Here is a 19,199-nt window from a genome sequence, read left to right on the forward strand (position 1 = left end):
TGTGGGGCGCCAAAAACACAAATCATGACAGCATTAAAAGCAACAAATCGCTCCCTATCTAAGTGGGCAAAGGTCAGCAGACCCTTATTACGCACAATTAGGGCCTGTATGCATTACAGAACTATCGAAGACAGGGTGCTCAATTAAAGAGCAATTACCAAATATTAGCTAATGGCCGGCAATTGACATTTGTGTCTGGCCCAGAGCGAATTGCTCTACGACTTTCGCAAGGCGCAAGAAAGAAACCAAAACAGAGCGCCTAGGGCATTAATATTAATGAACTGCTCACACACGCGACCCCGGGCAGTTCATTAAAGTGTCAAACACTTTGTCCCGCAGACATGTCCAACTTGGGTCTCGGTCTCTCCGGAGCAAAGACCCCGTAAAGACCCCCCAATTCGAAAGAAAGTGGCCAAGAGCAGCAGAAACCGAAATAGAAACAGCGATGCCAAAACCTGTTGCTCTCTTGGAAGCTGTTTCGCTGGGAAGAGGCGACTCCAACGATAACGCCCAATTGACCCAAAAGCGGGCAGGCTGTCACTATTAATGTGTCATAAATCAAAAACTTGTTACCATGTAAAAACGTAACATTTTGCATATTGACCGGGCATGTAACCAAATAGCTTCCCAGTTACATTTTTTATCACTATCGCTCTTGGTCGTTGTGACACCATCGATGGGCACATGATATCGCCGGTTAATTATGATTGATGGTTCCAGTGGGTCCAAGTTCAAATGAAGGGGATTTCTAGTGGCACCATTTAGGGAAGTGCAATATTGAAATGCCAAATGATAGGCGATATTTGACAGGGCAAGTAAATGGCCTAAAATATTAAAAAAAAGAAAGATAAGAAGAAGCTAAAAGTACTACTTGGACTCGCCTTGCCTTGTGGCCACGTTTCTACGCGGCCTGTCTTGGACGCTGAAAACAATTAGTATGACAATTTATCATATGCCCACAGCCAGATGATTTATGAAGGCCTAAAAACAACACGTAGCCGACACGTTGCGTTGCGTATACGCCATGGAGTCACTCGCTGAGCTGTACTGTGTGTGTATGCGTATTTGCTTCTGGGGGTGCGTCACATGTTTGCCCATTTCTTTCCTTCCTGCGGCCTGCTTGTTGCCTTTGTGCTATGCAATTTCTAGTTAATAAATATTTCCGGCTACAAACAAACGGAGCAACAAAAAAAAGCTGACAGACACGCCCGCCAAGGAGGGGACTTCTGGGCGGATATCGCGCAATTAGTTGAGTCAACAATTAAAACTGTTGCCCTTTTTCACACAAGAGTGCAAATTTGGCCAGGCCATTTTTAGAATATATGCTATGTGAGAAAACTATAAATCACCCGCAATTAAATAGATACAAAAGGAAACGGCACCGAAATATTTCCCAAATATTGCGTCATATTCAATATCTTTTCCGTAGAGTAATCCCTTTACCCCAAATCCTGCAGCTATCACATGCTCATTCTGGCATATTAATTGGCTTTCATTAATTATATTTTGAAAGCGTGTCCGGGACATGGCGAAAATAGTGTTCCATAATTAATTGATGTTCATAATATTAAGGAAAGTACGTATATAAAGTGTGGTCATTTAATTCCCCAGCAGGGTCCAATGGCACAAAAGTTCAAAAGTATATCCTTCGTCGGAAAGCTTTTCGGTGGTCTCTAGTGAAAGCCATTAAAAGCTAGCTGGAAACTTTTTGGAGAGTTTCCTGTACACCAACATTTTGTGTAGAAAAACATAAATGAGCTTTAAAAGCTAACTCCAGTACATTGAAAAAAAACCACATACACAATATGAGAAATTCAATCCTGAATGGAATATAATTTCAAGGAAAAACTTTTTTTATGGATTCAGGTTGTGGTGTTATAGAAGTTTAAATTTAAGATAAAGAACCCAAATTTTACCCATTTCCCAATCTAAACACCGTGACTCCGTTTTTTCTTAACTTTTATTTACAAAATTAAATTCTCTTTCTGTTCAATTACATGGAAATGACAAAACCGCACCAAGAGACAAAAGCAAATTGTGTGCTATAGGAAATAATTAAATTTGCAATCAAATATCGGTTTTGCATTAGCATTCTCACATCTTTTTATAATTTTGAGTGGTATGGTGCATCTATTGGTGCTACTTCTTGTATCTACAACATCAAAAATCAACTTAACGGCCACATAAGATACTCCTTGCGTTTATTTTGTGGTTTATATATACGTATATATATACGTATCATACATTTATGCATATATATAGTTAAATATTCGGTGTATGTATATAATGGTTATTCCACAGTTTCCGCCGTCACCTCTTCATGTGGTTTTTGATTAATAATTACACACGTATGTACTTCATATATGGTTCTGTGTATATATATATATATTTTATTCCTCTCGCACATTATAGGTAAACTTTAACAATGCGCTGTATCTCAGTTATTAGACTAGGTAAAACAATCCGTATCTGTATCTCTCTGCTCACCGTTAAGGTTTATGCACTTGTACTTTAACATTTGTTTATGTATTTTCATAACACACGCTCCGTTTTACGACACAATCGTGAATCTGGTTTCACACAATTAATGTTACTATGTTGTGGTTTTTTGGCCCCCGAAAGAAACTGAAAGGAAAACTATGTATGTAAATGCATTTTACACGTACGAGATGTATCCAAATTAAAGCAGATTTCGGCTTGCAACCAAAGTTAAGCGACAAACTTGTTCCGCAGTAATGGGATTAACATTTTATGTTTTTGCTAAGTATCCTTTAAGTACATATGTATATGCATGTATGTAGGTATATTCGTGTATATATATAGGATGGAAAACAAAGGACAAAGCTTTAAAATACGTGTAAATACTTTGTTTATCATAGTTTGTATTTTATACTAGAAAGAGTTATAAGTCTACAGCATAGGACGCAGTTAAAGATAGGGTATGCATACATATAGATATTACACATTTACATAGGGTTTATCCTGTTTTCTTTGTTCTAGTTTTATTATATATCTCTATTCCCCGCTTCCTAGTCTTGCTACGCATTCAAATATACCTGCTATACCTGTTTTCTATGTTCTTATCTTGTGGTTGCCTTCGATATCGACTACAGAGTTCGCTAGGACACTCAACGGATTATGGTGTTGAGTGCAAAATTTTGATAAATCTGTTCTACTGTGGCAAATGTGCGCTTTTGCAATTTCCAGAAATAGTTTAAACGGCGAATGAAGTGATTTTGTGGCACCCTTGGCGCTTAGCTCACCAAATCAGAAAACTAATTACACAAACGGAAATGATAATGGACATCCCTCGCTTAAATGAACTTTTAGTTCTACAGATCCAACACAAATGGCAAATATTAGAAGTTACACAAAGGACAAACACAATCAAAATCAAATGTTTAATCTCAATCAATCCTATTCCAAAATAAAACACAGCCAGCACTTTTATTGAACCTCACACTAAACTCGTTGATAAAACGCCAAGCTGCCTAATGGACGTCGCTACGCGGATGTTTATCTGGACCTGACCTCTGACCCTCTGCGCGACCCGCCCTACTTCATCTTCTTGTCCTCGTGCGCCTTCTTCACAATGGCCAGCTTGGAGTGCGGCGACGAGGGGTGCAGGGTGCGGTATGGCGCCTCCTTGGTGCCATGCAGGACCAAGGACCATTCCAGCAGATTGCCGTGTCGGGTTTGGGGCGAATTGAAACGAGCCTGTAAGGGAACTCGTTTAGATAAGCCGGACTACATAGGTAATTTATATACTACCTCCAGTTTCCAGGTCCCCTGCGGATACTCGCCCCACGAGTGAGTGGTCATGAAGGGCCATTTGGTGAAGCCATCGCGGTGGTCATCATCGTTGGCGCGCCTCGACAGGATCATGGATCTATGAAGTAATATTATTAATATCATTAATGTATTTAGAAAACCAGAATATAGTTAGGAATTTTCCAAAGTTATATAAATTTACTTACTTGGTGCCCATTGGCGATGTAAGGAAGAGCTCAAGATCCCCGCGCCGTGAGGCATTTGCCGAGATCACCGCCTGCACGTGTTCCAAATAGTTGACCTCCGTGTCGGTGCCCTTGCAAGCATCGGTTTTGATCTCCCAGAAGAGCGAACGACCCATAACAATGGCTCTGCGTTAGTTGAATAGCAAAAAAGGATAAGCTGGCTTAAGCCAAGAAGTAGCCCGCAATAAACTCACTGTGGCTGGGTAAGCTCGCCCGCCTCGCAATGATAGCGCGGTGGTACTGCATGCCACTGCTTGGATAGTGTGACCATGGCGCCGGCGTCCAGCACTCCGAACCCGAATAGGTGGTTGAACTCCAGGCCCACGCCGTTCATTGTCCAGTGGAATCGGTTCTTGGCATCGAACAGCGAGTTGCGCTTCGATGTCAGCACCGTCAGATGCTGTATGTCCCGCCAAGTCAGCTGCGGACTGCCAAAGAAGTGTGGGTTTAAGTGGGATTAGCATAAATTCATAAAGTGACAAAAGAAATACACTCGAAGAAATGGTACTCCGTTGCTTGGTACCGAAAAAGTAAACTTAGGATTTTCTGTGCACCAATATTTTCGAGTGTATCAATCAGAGGGGGAAAAGGCGAGGATTACTCACTTGGCCTCCAAGGCCAGGGCAAAGACGCCCGCTGCTTCGGGCGCCGCCGCACTGGTGCCCGAGTGGGTGGTCGTGCACTTGCCATAGAGGTCCGTGGTGGCAACGCCCGTGTTGGGGTCCTTGGCTCCGTTGCTGAATGTGGACGCCAGCGTGGAGCTGCAGCTCTCGTCGTAGTGGGCGTTCTGGCCGTCATTAATGGCGCTGTTAATGGAAATGGTCCACATGGAGGCGGCGTAGCCGTCGCAGTTGCAGTCATCCTCCTCGCCGCCGTCGCCGGATGCCCAAACATAGATGTTGCCCAGGCCATTTCGACCCTGCGGGTGGTGTGAAAGATTAGCCATAAATTCCAAGAACTGGACCTCGTGGTCCCCCAGCTCAAACGTACCTCATTGACGCCCTGGACTATCGCTCGCATGGTGGCATTCCGGGGACCGTCCACGGTCTTGCCATCATCGGTGGGACCCCAGGAGGCGCTGTATATGTGGATTTTGTGCGGCTCGTGGCCCATGGAGTTGGCCTCGATTAGGTCCGTCATGTACGGCTGATCCAGCATGCGAATGCCTGTGGAGCAAGCGATAAGTATGCATTAAATCTAATGGCGGAAATTATAAATCAATATTTATACGATCCCCGCCAACCATCACTTTCACTTGTCGCTTTATGGCAATCGTAAAAATTGCAGTGCATTTCCCAGCTCCGCCTGTGGTTGTTCGAAATTTTCCCGATTTTTCACATGATTTCTCCCCGGCGAGCGATAAAAATGACAGATAACGCGGCTGGATTTGCGACCGCACTTGTTGCCTGCCCATTCCCAAGAAAAAAAATATCTACAATTTCATCTAAAAATCACATTTTTCCGAAGCTCAATTTAAAATGATGGAACGCGCTCCATGAACTTTACACTTTAGATAGCACATACATATGTACACGGCAGTAGCTGACAATTGATTCACCCCGTCTTTTCGCGGATTACGCCGCGTATGCGTAATGCGATTTATCAGCCAAAAACTTTGGAGGTCAGGACCTCGAAGGCGTCGCTGTACACGCATATGTATATTTATTCAGCGGATACTGCCAAAGCCACTTACCTGCGATTTTGCTGTCATAAGCAACGCCAACGCCGCAAATTCCATTATCTCTGGCAGCAGCCACTTCGCCGGCACAACGAGTTCCATGGCTGAAAAATGAACAGCGGACAGGGATGAGTTGGGATTCAGAGCATCCTGCTGGTAAGCAGCTTAATAAAAAGTACTCTCTATCCATTAAGCAGAGCGTTTAAGCTGACAAACTATCAAGTGAACTTCAGACTCAACTGAGAAGAACATTAAATTCCGCAACTGCCTTTTAATTAATCAAAGTTTGTCTTTGCGAGAACGATGACAATGGCAGCTTAACCCATCCACTTGGGCATTCCATTCAAATCGTATGACACAAACAAATTATCCTAAACATTCCTGTTGGCTATCAAGGACATTTTCCCCAAAATCGATAGCTTTTCCCCCTTTGGCAGTCACTTACCTGTTGAACCAGTCGTCGGTGTATCGGGGATACGGAAAGGGATCGTTACTGCTGAAGTCATAACTGGCCTCGGCGTTCTGAAAATGAGCAGATGAAACCAGATAAAATACGAGCCAACACATGTCTGCGTTAAGTAGATTTTGTTGTAGCTTTTGGAAAAATTATTCAATTTACTCCGTAACATTTATATTTGGAAGCAGACCTCTTTGCATTTGCATGGCAGATAAGCACTTTGGCAATAACGACTGTGGAAAGTTTTAGTGTCAGGAAAAGTTTTAAGCTTTTAGCTTCAATTTCCTGCCAACTTTTATTATTACGCACATTAGGGGTTTCAACGGTCCGTTGCTAAATTAAATCGCACATCTAGAGCCAAAGCAACTGTGGGCTATTTGGCCTTGAATAATTCCTCACTGGCAACCGATATGTGCAGTAAGCCAAAATTTAATTAAAAGCTCGCTAGTGCCATTCGAGGGACAGCGTAAATTGAAAGGGTTTCCAGGCATTCATATGCGTGTGGGTTGTACTCACATAATTGAATTTCAGATCCGGATGCATGTAGTCCACGCCTGGGCAGAGAAAACACCACAATAAAGTGAAAAGATAATAAACCAGTAGATTGAATTTTTATTCATTCATTCATTTCCGAAAATACTCACCATCATCCATGATGGCCGTCGTAACATTCTTCCCGGTGATTCCCTGGGCCCAGGCGGCCTGCACATTCAGATCCAGCCTGACTTTGCCGCCATTCTGACCCGTGTTCTTGAGGTACCACTGCATGGGGAAGTAGGGGTCAGTGGGCTCCTCGTCAATCCGATTGCCCTCGCCCACTTTCAGGTCGAACTTCATGCCGTGAATTGCGGGCACCGCCGGCCGCAGGCCACGTTTAACCCGCTTGAATCCCGGCTGTTGCACGGCCGTATGCACCTGCGGAATGGGAGAGGCCATTAGCGTTAAGGTCGGCGTGGTAACCACAAAAATGGGTTACGCTGATGGGCCATGTGCAAGTCCCGCCCATGCGGGTCATTGTTATGCGTGTGCGTTCCAATCCAAAGCTGTGCAAACAGCTGTGAACAGAAACGATACGACCTTGTTTGCATGCCAATTTCCATATTGTCCTACCATCCCCCGCCTCCCAATGAGTGCCTTGTGTGCATTCTGAACCCTGATTATCGACTATGGCCTATTGGCACGTTCCACTCCGGTGGCCAAATGGACCACCCGAACGCAATGCAATCGATGTCCGTTATGCAGAACGGCAAACAATGTCCGGTGCAAACTATTTCGGGAGCTTGGAATGAACTCTGGCCTTTGACATTTGTGCGGAAAAGCGGGCACATTGTTACCAGCTGACCCACTTACACGGAGCACACAATTGTGTGATTCCTGCTTTCCCGCTTGTTTTATGACACATACATAATAAACATGCAGCAAAAAAGGAGTGGAATACTAGGATAATGAATAAAAAGTCCCTAAGTTAGTAGCAAGAAAACATAAACATTATTTTTGCAGAATAGTTCGGGCTTTGTGGTACATACTAATGTAGAATCAATGTGTAAATATTGCAAACTGCCCCATTAAAATTTATTTCTGTGTTTGTATTCCAAGCCATTGCATTGAGCACGTTCCTACCTTATTTTCGCTCGAACCAACAGCAAGTGTGCCAGTTTCCCATTCGACCTTGATGCGAATTTTCCGCATTTTCCCCACTTGCCACTTTTTTACTCACCGCCGGATGGCTCTTGAGGGCCCGTGTGTGCGTCAGACTCCGCCTGGAGCGGGCATGTGGAAGGGTCCGGTGCTTGAAATGATACTCGTGTCCATCGGCGCCGACCAGCTGTAAGGAGTCCAAGGAGTGCAAGGCAACATTTTATTAGGGTGCGTGGCATTTTAATTGAGGAAAACACATTAATTCTCTGCTTGTTTTGTGCCTAGAAGCGTGACCCGTAATTGCGCTCTAATTGAGTTTGGCCCCAGCCATTCCTCACACATTCTGATGTGGGGTGGTGGTGTGCTGCCCATAATTGTGCTCTAAATTGCCAGTCATAATCATCATCTGCTGCAGCAGCAGCAACTCCAACATCATCATCATTAATTGGCTTTGGTAAATTGAGTGCCAGTAGCCAGCAGTTTGGCCCAGTAATTTTCCGTTTTTCCCCACTGCAATTTTAGTGAAAGGGATCTCCAGTTTCCACACGATACGTGCCGGGCCTTCGGGCCAAACCCACTTTCATTTGGCCAATGGCAGGCCGCCCTTGGGAAATGGACCACTATTTTCGGCCTACACGCTGGCAAAATGGTCCTTTATCAAGATTACAGATTTCTAATAATAATAAATGCTTCCGCTTTGTATAAGATAGAGTTCTTATTTTCCTTAAGACTTTTAAATACCATTTACAGTGGGAAAGAAGCAGAAGGAATTTAGCTTGGCCAAGACTCTGGTTCTACCATACTTTTTCCCTTAGTGTATGATTTTGATCCGCCTGCAACATGTTGCTCATCCCTGAGCCATTGGAGACTCGAATGGCGTTTGGCCAGCTGCTGGGCGTTATATAACTTTGCCCTTTTGAACGGATGGATGGCCGGGCGACTGGCGTCCTGCATAATTCAGGCTTACATCGTGATTAATTAGCTGCTGTGCGTTGGGCGTTGAGTGCCTTTGCTATCAATTCATAATTCGCACAAATGCGCCTCAATAAAACGGCATTAGTGGGGAGCGGCGATGACAATGCCCATCAATTTGCCATCTATTTTTAAAAACCCGCCTCATTAACCCAGCCAGCCGCAAATTATAAGGATGTCGACTTGAAAGGCTTCCCGGCAGGAGCGGTAAGCACACGTGGGTAATTGTAATTGCCTTAACCGAGCCAGCAACTGACGAAACAAAGGTTTTCGATAACCATCGGAGTTTCATCAACGTGAGCTTATGCAAAACCCGCCCACGCGGCCGTTTTAAGGATTCTCGCCTGCTTCGCAGCAGCATTAAATATGAATAAGGACATTTGGGTAGGCAAACTGAGGCAGAAGAATGCTTTCACTTTTTGCCTCTTTTTGGAATCTATGGCTTTTCTGACCGCTGTCTGCAAACTTTCAATTCTGCCTCAACACTTTGGCCGCAAAAGAATGAAGGTGAGTGGAAAGGGTTGCAGGAATAGTCGAAATTTCTTTGATCAGCGAAAAATGCGTAATTCTGAGTAAATGTTGGTAGCGTTTAATGAATTTCAAGTAAAATTAACAAACGAAATAGGAAACCCTCTTTGTTGGCACACAAGTCCAAGGCGGAAAATCAATGGATGTAATTAATTACTACCAACAATGAGGTACTAAAATATATTAAATGAGAAAATAGTTGAATATTTGTGATTTTCTTTAGATCTTTATATTTGGAGTACATTGTTCTTGATTTATGAAGCCCAAACGTGAACTTGAAACCCTGACATCTATCACAAGCATTTCCGAAATTACGCGACAGCAAATCGGCTTTCGTTCGCAGACTTTGAGTCATAAATTGATAAACTCGTAGCCAGCCACGTCAGCCATCCCCCACCAGGACCAGTACCACTCAATAAATGGCTCCACCCGAACCGGGAAATATTGGCGGGGTGGATCCAAACACCAGTGGTTTACTTAGGCGCCAAGTGCCGCGCATAAGTAAGCGGGAAAACAACGGCAAGGCGCGTAACTAGAGGGCCATCAATCCGTTGACTGCTGTCAATCACGGTTCTCCACAGACAGTTTGAGTTTGTCTATTTTTATGCCCTGTTAATTTGTGTGTAAATTACTCAATGGGTACTGCAACAGCTGGCCCAGCTGGCTTGTTTGGCCTATACTAGCCAGTTTAATGGACTTCCTAAGTATGTTGCCAGCTTACAAAAAATGTAGATAGATAAAGATAGCGTATACGCACAGTGGGCGCTCTTGCACGCACACGGCACACAAATAAACAATGGGAATTAACTAATCTGGCCGCCGGTCGACCACATGCCGCTAAATTGCTGGCATATTTTTAGATGTCCCGCATAATTTGCGGATTTTTCTTCATAAGCACAGCATATGGTATCGTATATATCGCTCGCATCCCCCGCAGCCCCACCGCCAAGTGAAAGTCAAAGTAAAAACAAAACCTTCAGTCACTCGGATTTATGTGGGTGGAGCTGAACACAAATATTAAGGGCAACAAAGCAGGACGTCTAATGTAGCAATATAGCTGCCATTGTGTCTGTGTGCACGGCTCGCCATTATAAATATAATGTGTCACACGGGGTGATAACGGGGCTAAAATAAAGTAAGGACAGCTCCGTGGCAAGTGGCAGCTGTTCGCCACCCCCTTTTCGCTCAGTGTGCGCGTATGTGCTCGCATATGTCCAAGTGTGTGAGTTATTCAAGCTTCACACCACCCACACGGCCAAAGTTGGCCAAAAGCTCTCACATGTGTGTGCGTCTGTGTGCTTGAGACACATTGCTCACTCCTCAGCCAGCCAAAATGGTGTCTATAATTAGTTGGCTGCCGCATTTAAATAGCAAATTTATTAACGAGAAGCCGTTGGCATCTTCGCCACTTCGACACTTGTTGCTCGACAGGACAACAGCTGTGTAGTTACATCACGGCCAGGGCATTTCGATGTGGGCGGCTTTGTCGCCGGATCGTGGCCACAACTCGCCCGCGCCATGACACGTCATCTCTCTTGGCCCGTCAGCATCAGAAATTTATGGATTTTCACTCGCCCCGTGCGAATCCATGTAAGGTAAATGAAAAACTCGCTGAAAAAGCTGAAATATCATCAGTTGTGCTGTACATGACAGCCTCCCCCGTATATATGAAACACAGCCATGTATTTATGTGCAGCAGATATTTCACAGTGCCTGCAAAAATAGCATACAACAATGGGCGTAGGGAATGGGCGTTTGTGTTTGCCCTGGGGCTTAAAGGACTTTAACTTGTTAATATAGCTCTCTTTGTTTACCTTAATCGATTTCTTGGTCGGTCAGCTGCCGACAGTACACAATGGTGGGCATTCAACAAGTTGAGCACACTGAACTGCTTTTAAATTCCTTCGCAAGAGCTGATAAAATATTTAGATTTCAATGCCCGAAAAATGTGTGCCTTACACGGCAAGTTCAGCTTCCTTTTGGACCAAATACGCATTATTCTTACATCCTACGCCATAAATTTGTTATTTGCATGCATTAGCATACTCAATCTAAAAATATTGGAAGGTATATTTAAGACCTTCCTCCGGGAAATTTGAAAACATTTCCAATGCCGCATTCACTGACTTCCAGATCAGCAGAAAAGTAGGCAACAGATTATGTGAATAGCGTAAGCGATTCATCTCCGATAAAAGCCATTACGCAATCGTCGCATTTTATTTGTTTCCCAATATTGAACGCGCCGAGGAATAACCATTCATCAATTTGTACACTCAGTTGGCCAAAATGGCCAACGGTTTAGTTAACCAACCAACGTCAGAAGCAGGCGTTTATCAAGGACAGTCGCAGTCAGTTTATCAGAAGCTGGCCAATTTTTCTAGTGGCATTAGCCGTCAATAACTACTGGCATACACATAATATAGATAGCAGTCGGGTTACAATGTGATAAATGTGTTCGCAGTGCAACTGCGCTAATTGGGAAAAATCGCCGGCCTTCCTGCCATTCTCGCAATTAATCAATCACTCAATCAATAATGGGGAAACGTGTCACTGCACTATGGTGTTTGCATAAATTATCGCTACAAGCGAAAATCACTTGTGCAGACTGCTGAAAACGGTGTCCCAAATGATAGCATTTTATCTTGCTGGTATAGAGAAAAGCCTCATCAAGTGCTCTTCTCCCGTCTGTCAAGAGTGGCACTTTTATTCAATTGAAAAATACGCAAAAAACTTGTCTGTCTTTGCTGCGCCAAAACAATGCAAATAAGCGTGTTTGGATTGACAGCTTGGCGATCCACACAAATCCAGTCGTCAATAAATGGCATGCAAATTTGCGCAGCCTTAAAATTAGAAGACCTCGATGGCAGGTGGCGAATTGGAGGAATGCAAATGAGTATCCTGGCCCAGGACTCGTGAATTATTCAGCAGGATGCGGCGACAAAGGAAACGGCAAAGACAAACAGCTGCGCCCAACTCGACTAATAAGCTTTGATTGAGGCTCATGGCATGTGCCCGTGATTGTGGCATTTGATTTGCTGGCTGGATCAATGGTTAAACTTGCACAAATTGAATTAAACTTCAGCCAGCGCCATATATAATAGATGAATTTAAACAGCGGCGACTGCACACAGGAAATTGCGTTTTGACTCGCAGCTTAAACTGGGTCAAATTGTAAGGCCAGCGTAATTGAAAGCGATGGAATATGGTAGTAAGCCCTTAAGACGCTTTTCTATTGGGAGCAGGGCAAAGGCAGCTTGGCCGCCAGCACACAGCATAATTATGTGGAGCGCTCTGTTGACATTGACATGCCATCGCTGGGCAGACACTGCGTATGAGCGATTTCTCAAAGCACACAGAGCCAGCTCGACACTTTGCGGAGTGGGCAGTTGGTGCTGCTACGCCAGCTGGCAGTTGGCTAATTAAATTTCAAGATTTTCATCTAATTTTATCGGAATGAAATTTGCCGCATGGCAAACAAAACTTTTACTCACTGACCTTTGACATTTGGAGGCGTGCACACGCAAAAGCCAGAACGTTTAAAAAAAAGAAGAAAATGTAATTATGTATTGTGTGTTATTCACACACTCGTTTATCAACTGCAGACATTTCGGGTGTGAGGCGCTGAAAAGTTTTTTAATTATTTACAAAGAGCAAGCGGCACGTTTGGTCTTTGTCCTTGCCTCGGTTTCCACTTTTTGTGGCTCTCGAAGCATTTTCCTTTTGTTGAGGCCAAAATATTTGACAAAACTTTGGCTCGAGTGTTGATTTATTAAATTGTTTAGCCACAGTGGCAGACCGACAGCCAAGGATGCTCAAAGGGAGCAGGATCAGGAGGGGCGTAGGAGCAGCAGTGGTGTGTGCATTAGCGACACCTGTCCAACTGAGACAACTGTGCGGGCCCAGGAGCACGGTCCATTGGTTCCATTATGGGAGCTGATCCACGCTGAGCCAGGCAGCTTGTTTACAGCATGTCTATATTTAGTGCCTCCCTACTTTCGCCTCCATCGAACATGCTGAATATCCTTGCGAAAAACATCGAGAAAAAGTTAAGCAGGCACCGGACTAAACTAGTTAAAGTTCGGTTAGACTTTTTGTGTGACCTCGTTTAAGCGAAACCCGAAAACTTACTAATTAGCATTAGAGCCCTGTGAAATCCCTACCATTCTCTTGATATGATATTTATAGTTTAAAACTCATTTGTCAAACGATATGTCCAGGGGCAGGCAGTGAGTTGCGTAACACAATATTCCCAAAACGCAAACGAAAAGCTGGCAAATATTTGCCAGATGTTGGGCTTCCGTCGACACATTTTCGCAGGGGAAAAGTGAAAAGTTAAGGTAACTTTGGTAATATTATTGAGCCAGTGTCAACCTATTAGTGCGAGCAAAATTGAAAGTAAATCTGACAAAGGACCTTGAGTTATCTTCTGTACATCACTGAGATATATGCATTACTTTCCATGTACATTATTTATTCCGCTTGGTCTTTGAAGCCAGTTGCTCGCAGATTTGGCTTACATAAATCCCTTGAAAAGGATATAAATTACCCCCTTGCATTATTTATTTCGAGGCATCACATTCAGTTGCTGCAAGCCAAAACCACTTTCTTGCAGTCCTGCACATAATCCACTGCAAGTGTGCGTCATAAACAGCAGCATAAATTTGAAATGGCTTAAAGTGCATTTATCCTGTTTCAATTTGAGGCAATGGGTGTTGCTTTCAAAATTATTTTTAGTTCTTCAACCATAAATGCCGGTGGCAACATGGGAAAACCAAACGGCAAAACTATTCGGAGCCAATTGCTGCATTAATAGTCGTAAATCTTCCATCTGTGAGAAATTGTTGTCATCTGGTCCCTACAATAGCCAGCCTTTGTCCGGCAAGCCATCGAGCTGCTTTCCAGGGCTAAAAATAAATAAATAATGCGCCTGGACTCGGGCCGCAACACTGCGTATACGTGATAAGGCATCGTGTGCGCCGTGGTGGCTTGTGGAGTGTGTGTGTGCAAGTGGGTGGCGTGTGTGCCTGTGGTTTTTGGGGCGATAGAACGAACCTTTTCCGAGCCTCGGCCCGGCATCTTGAACTCCACCAACTGCGTCTCTGTTTGTCCAGTGTATTTCACTGGAATCGGAGTACGCCTTCTTTGTTTGCCTTGTATTTGCCAACATATGCTGCTGGCCTTGGGTTACAAATGTCCGTGCCTTTAATTTGCAACCATCTAGCCATCTGGGCGAGCGACCGCCGAATTTGTAAACTCGTTTTTCATTTGGCATAATAAATGAAAGAAAAACAGCCAGCGATAAGCAAACGGAGACGAATGTGCCAATGTCAGACCGCAAAGTCATTTCAACATTTGTCTTTGCAGATCCACGCTGCCCGCTAAAAAGCAACAAAATACGGTTTGGTTTTTTGTGGCAAAGGGAAACTTGTTAAGTTGAAAATATGCGGTCCAAATACACTGGTACTCGTTGGCATCTTAATAAGGTCACAACACTCTTGCATAATTTATGAGAAAACTATGGCTTAGCAGTATGAAACTATGCATACTAGATGAGCGTTGACATTTCAGGAACTCCTGATTATCTAGGACAAGCTTAAGGAGAGCAAATACTTGCAATGTGTGAGACAGGAGCTACGGAGTAAGGACATCTGAAAGGAAGCTACTTACTCCGCATATTAGGGACTCAGTAAGAATTTTAAAGCGTATACGGTTTATACCACATTTTAGGATGCATTTTTTTATTTATTATTGCCTGGCGACTTAAGCTAGAGCGAACATTTAATAACCCTCCTAAATGGCTTTCCGCCTCATAAAGTACTATCTTTTGATTCGGAAAAATCTCAACAACTTTGCGGATATTTTTTCCTATGCCCATAAACGTTCGTGTAATAATCTGCTTTTGCTGTTGCAATCGCCATTGTTGGTGATGTTCTTGGGACTTAGAAGGGCTTTTCAAACAGCAACACCAGCAAACAACTAACGCCTGTTGCCGTTGGCCACGTCAACTGGAGTCCTGACTTAACGCTTTGTGCAAGGATTTGGCCCACAGCCCGACAACGAAGACAAGCGGCTCAAAAGGATGGTGCTGGCGGTCTAGGGTGGGATGGCTCAATGACAGGTGAGTTGTTGGCTTTTATAGTTGGTACACACAAACCAGGCAGGCAGCAGGCACACCATGCATGCTCAAAGGCTTTCGGCCCGGTCGTTGGTAAACTTTTAATAATCGCCAAGACGAGTCGCTTTCTGGCATTAGCCAAGAAGTTTGGAAATTATTCTAGGCCAACCAACCACTGGGCACGAAACTGCAGAGATAGCTGCTGGTATTAAAATCCGGCAACAGCGTGGGCAGTAATCCTGCTTGGGCAGTGAGGAAGCATATGTATTTACTTGAGCAAGAAATTGACTTTCGCTTTCTTTTTTGCCACACAGTGAGCCCCATTCAAGTTTCAGGGCAGCAATTACATTCAACGCGGGATCGAGATTTATTTAGATTTGCACGGCAATAGCTGACTGAATCTAACGTTTTACGGCCGATAAGGTCGTAACATCAAAGGCAATAAAATCTAAACACACTCATTGTCAGAGTCCCGCAGATAAGATGCGGCGTATACGCAATATCGATTGGTATGAGAGCAAAAGTGAGTTTGCCCTGGGTAAGCACTCACTTTGGTTTGGGATACATTTTGATTTGTACCCGGCGATAGCGTTTGACGTAGGAGCAACAGATTTCATTCGAGTTTTATTTTTCGTTGTTTTCCTCCTTTTTTTTTGTTTTTTGATACATGTGCCGCACTTTTATTACGAGGACCACACCCACGCAGAGCATGGGATTTTTGGACAATTATCTAAAAACGAGTTCGAAGTCCGGAGGGGAAATGCCAACAGGCTGCGATTTGTAATTAAATCGGGGGCTATTTTTAAAACGTCGAGCAGGAAAATCGTTCAGCTCTGATGGGATTATATCGGCAATTAAGTGGGTAAAAAATCAATAATAATTACGAAGCTACATAATTAGAGTGGAAATTCCCCTGAAAAAGATTGTCTCTACGGGCATGAAGCAAATCGAGAGGAATTAGTCGTTGAAATTGCACAGATTTTTGCTCGTGTTTCGCTTGCAAAGAAAACATTCCGACGCAATTAGTCCTTTTCCAGGACCCGTATGTATGCCTGTGCAATGCGAGAGCAGTGTCCATGGCGACTGCGGCATGCAATCAGCTTTTGGCTGCGATGGGGGCAGATGAGATTGCGCCATTGCAAATAGCATCGATGTCGCAATAAAGCCATCGGATAACAAGGACCTCGCCATCCGCCAGGAACAGCGAGCCGGGGCCTCAGGTGGCGACTGGATATCGGATTACCAAGGAATAGGAGAGTTAATTGGATTTAGCGCCAGCTTTATGTAGTCCGTCCCCCTTGCCCATCCGCCGCTCTCTACTTGTTATTGATGCCCCTAATTAATTGCGTCCGTTCCAGCTCTTGAATTCGCATTAATCCTGAAATCCCCGAGTGAGTTATTGACCTAATCCGCGTGCGTGTGCAACAAGTCCGCGTCATAGCTGTCAAGTGCTGACAGAATTGGGCAATGGTTATGCATTACTTTGACGGATGACAAACCCATAAGAGGGTTTCTCGATGCGAATCGCAGGGCTGTCAGGATTGCAGAAAGTGAAAGTCCTTACTGATGTTGCACATGGAATTACAACGGAAATGATTTCGCAAATATATAGTTTGTATAATAAGCAAATATAAAAGGGCAATACTTTGGAAAAGATTATACATGCAACATTGATCCGTAGGGAATTAATATCACTCTGCACTTTCATTTAAAACTCGACATAATCTGGGCAGAAATTCGTTGCAATGACAGGTCAAAGTGCCGCAGACAGAAGCGATTCGAGTGCAAATTACTGACCTATTATGGTGTTATTTACCCCAGTGTGTGGGCAAGTTTATTTTCGCAACTTTGACCTTGGCTCGAATGCAATGGCTCTTTAGCATGCAATGCGCAAATTTGCGCCAGGCGGTATGCAACGGAAACTCCGCTCTGCCGACGGAAGTTGGCCAATGCCACAAGCCCAAAAACTTTTACGCTCGCCAGCTGGCCAAAAGCTGCCTTTGGCATTCCGAGCACGCTCCTGGCACCCACACCCACACTCACACTCGAGCACTAGGACACCCAGACCCCTCGAGCAATCGTAATTAACGCCCGACACGCGTCCGACAAGTGCAGCATGTCAGCCTGAAAAGAAGCGGGCCACCAAGCCGGCCGTCGGCAATATAATAATTGATTTTTCGCACATTCCACTTACCGGGCCTAGGTTGTCGAAGCCGTACTTGTCGGCCACATCATGGGCGAACGCGTTGTCCACTCCGCGCCGGAAGCGTACCAGGAAGGAGCTGGTGAAGACGGCGGGGCCGCTCAGACCCGCTCCCGCGCCGCCTGCTCCTCCGCCCGCTCCTGCACTGGCCCAGTGGAGGAGCAGGAATGGGGCCAACAGCCAGCTCCATGTGGCTGCTGCCATGGAATTCAGATTGGACGCCTTGGTCCTGCGGGTTCCTCCTGGCCTCTGGCTCCTGGCGGCGATGGGGCAACTCTGGCAGCCCGTAAAAACAGTGAGTGCGTGGGGCGTCCTTTGGGTGATTTTTTTCCGTTGGCAGGATACCGAAGTGCTGACGAAAATAAAGGACGCGCTCCACTGCACACACTGCGAATTGGCGACGCGAATTGGGTAGCCAGGATCAAGTTGCTCGGCTGGCAAATTATCCTCTTGTTGTGGTTGCAATTTGTTTTCTTTATTGTGTATTTGTGGCCCCTTCTGTGGAGCTTGTTGTGCTTTCCTTCCGCCTGAAATTCTGTTTCTATGTACTTCGGCTGGGGTCTTTGTGCGCTGCCACGAACTTCACTGGGGCGCTGAGCGCTGAGTACTGTTCGCCAGCGGTACCGACGGACGCCATTATGAATGTCCGCCAGGCGCCAAAGCGGTGGGGAAAGCTCCGCCGCCGAAGCTCGCTCGAAAGCTCCGACTAGCAGCCGATAAGCCACCCGCCACCCACTCGACGCACCCCTAGCGGAGATACCGTTGTCTTACCAGCTTCGCCAGTGGCGTGCACAGGACTTTTCCATGGGATTACTACTGCAAGCATCTACAAAACTAGAAGTACGCTATCATGGTAAAGTAAGTATTATGCATATCATACAGATAAGCTGAACCCCCATAATCCATCCAACTACGCCTCTGCTCGCCTGCTGCCGCTCAGCTGCGTTAGCTAAGCTTTTGCTCTGGCTTTTACCACCGACTCAGGCTTTCCATCTCGGCTGGCTTGGCTTCTGCAGCGGCTTTGGCTGCCCGCAGACGTCACCAGCTTGGCCGCCCGCTGCCATTAGCCACCCACCATTCCGTGCTAAGTTGTAGCTAGTGTTTTGTCATTGGTTTATGCTGCGCTCCGTAAACATATGGCAGCATACTTGACTTTCGCTGACTTTCGGCACGATTCGACTGGATGGAGTCACTTGCTACTGCGGTTCGGATGGCGAAGGGACTACTGACGACTGAAGGAGGACTATTCATAAACATGGGCGCAATTGCCTCTTACGCGTAATGGCTGCGAAAGGGCTTCAACTTTGACCTTAGCCCAAATAGGTTCATAAAGCCTCGAGCATCCAAGCCTTTAAACTGCAGGCCAAGCTAAAAGCGAAGACAGCTGGGGCAACTTTCGACGGCTTTTCATGCCGACTTGATTATTGCCTCCTCCCCAGTTTTAAGTGCGTGATGGGATTCACACACTTTGATTTCATTTGCCATAAATTCTGCTTTCCAGGGAAATCCCCTTTAAAACGCCTCATTGCATTTCAAACTTAATTTTATGAACTTCTCATAAATTAAATGCGGGTAATGTTTGCTTGATTGGT

At 45.0% G+C, this 19,199-nt stretch overlaps 1 protein-coding gene across 1 annotated transcript; it reads right to left on the reverse strand.

Moving 5' to 3' along the window:
• Positions 1 to 1,942: 1,942 nt before the first annotated feature.
• On the reverse strand, positions 1,943 to 18,199 carry LOC117144861 (neuroendocrine convertase 2). The gene is made up of 12 exons (XM_033310265.1): positions 17,599 to 18,199; positions 7,869 to 7,976; positions 6,796 to 7,066; positions 6,668 to 6,705; positions 6,140 to 6,216; positions 5,710 to 5,798; positions 5,007 to 5,182; positions 4,622 to 4,935; positions 4,211 to 4,444; positions 3,978 to 4,142; positions 3,772 to 3,889; positions 1,943 to 3,717 (listed from the first exon to the last, which is right to left on the reverse strand). The coding sequence occupies exons 1-12, from the start codon at positions 17,809 to 17,811 to the stop codon at positions 3,556 to 3,558; spliced, it is 1,965 nt and encodes a 654-aa protein (XP_033166156.1). The 5' UTR covers positions 17,812 to 18,199; the 3' UTR covers positions 1,943 to 3,555.
• Positions 18,200 to 19,199: the final 1,000 nt, after the last annotated feature.

This window comes from Drosophila mauritiana, chromosome 3R (assembly GCF_004382145.1).
Source record: "Drosophila mauritiana strain mau12 chromosome 3R, ASM438214v1, whole genome shotgun sequence".
Taxonomy (NCBI): domain Eukaryota; kingdom Metazoa; phylum Arthropoda; class Insecta; order Diptera; family Drosophilidae; genus Drosophila; species Drosophila mauritiana.

Bases quoted from the DNA above. Each gene is read 5' to 3' on its own strand.
- LOC117144861 (XM_033310265.1), bottom strand. From the start codon at position 17,811: ATGGCAGCAGCCACATGGAGCTGGCTGTTGGCCCCATTCCTGCTCCTC. The intron at 7,067-7,868 runs GTGAGTAAAAAA...CCCATTCCGCAG, and splicing joins CCCTCAAGAGCCATCCGGCG to GTGCATACGGCCGTGCAACA. The intron at 3,718-3,771 runs GTAGTATATAAA...GTTCCCTTACAG, and splicing joins AGGGGACCTGGAAACTGGAG to GCTCGTTTCAATTCGCCCCA.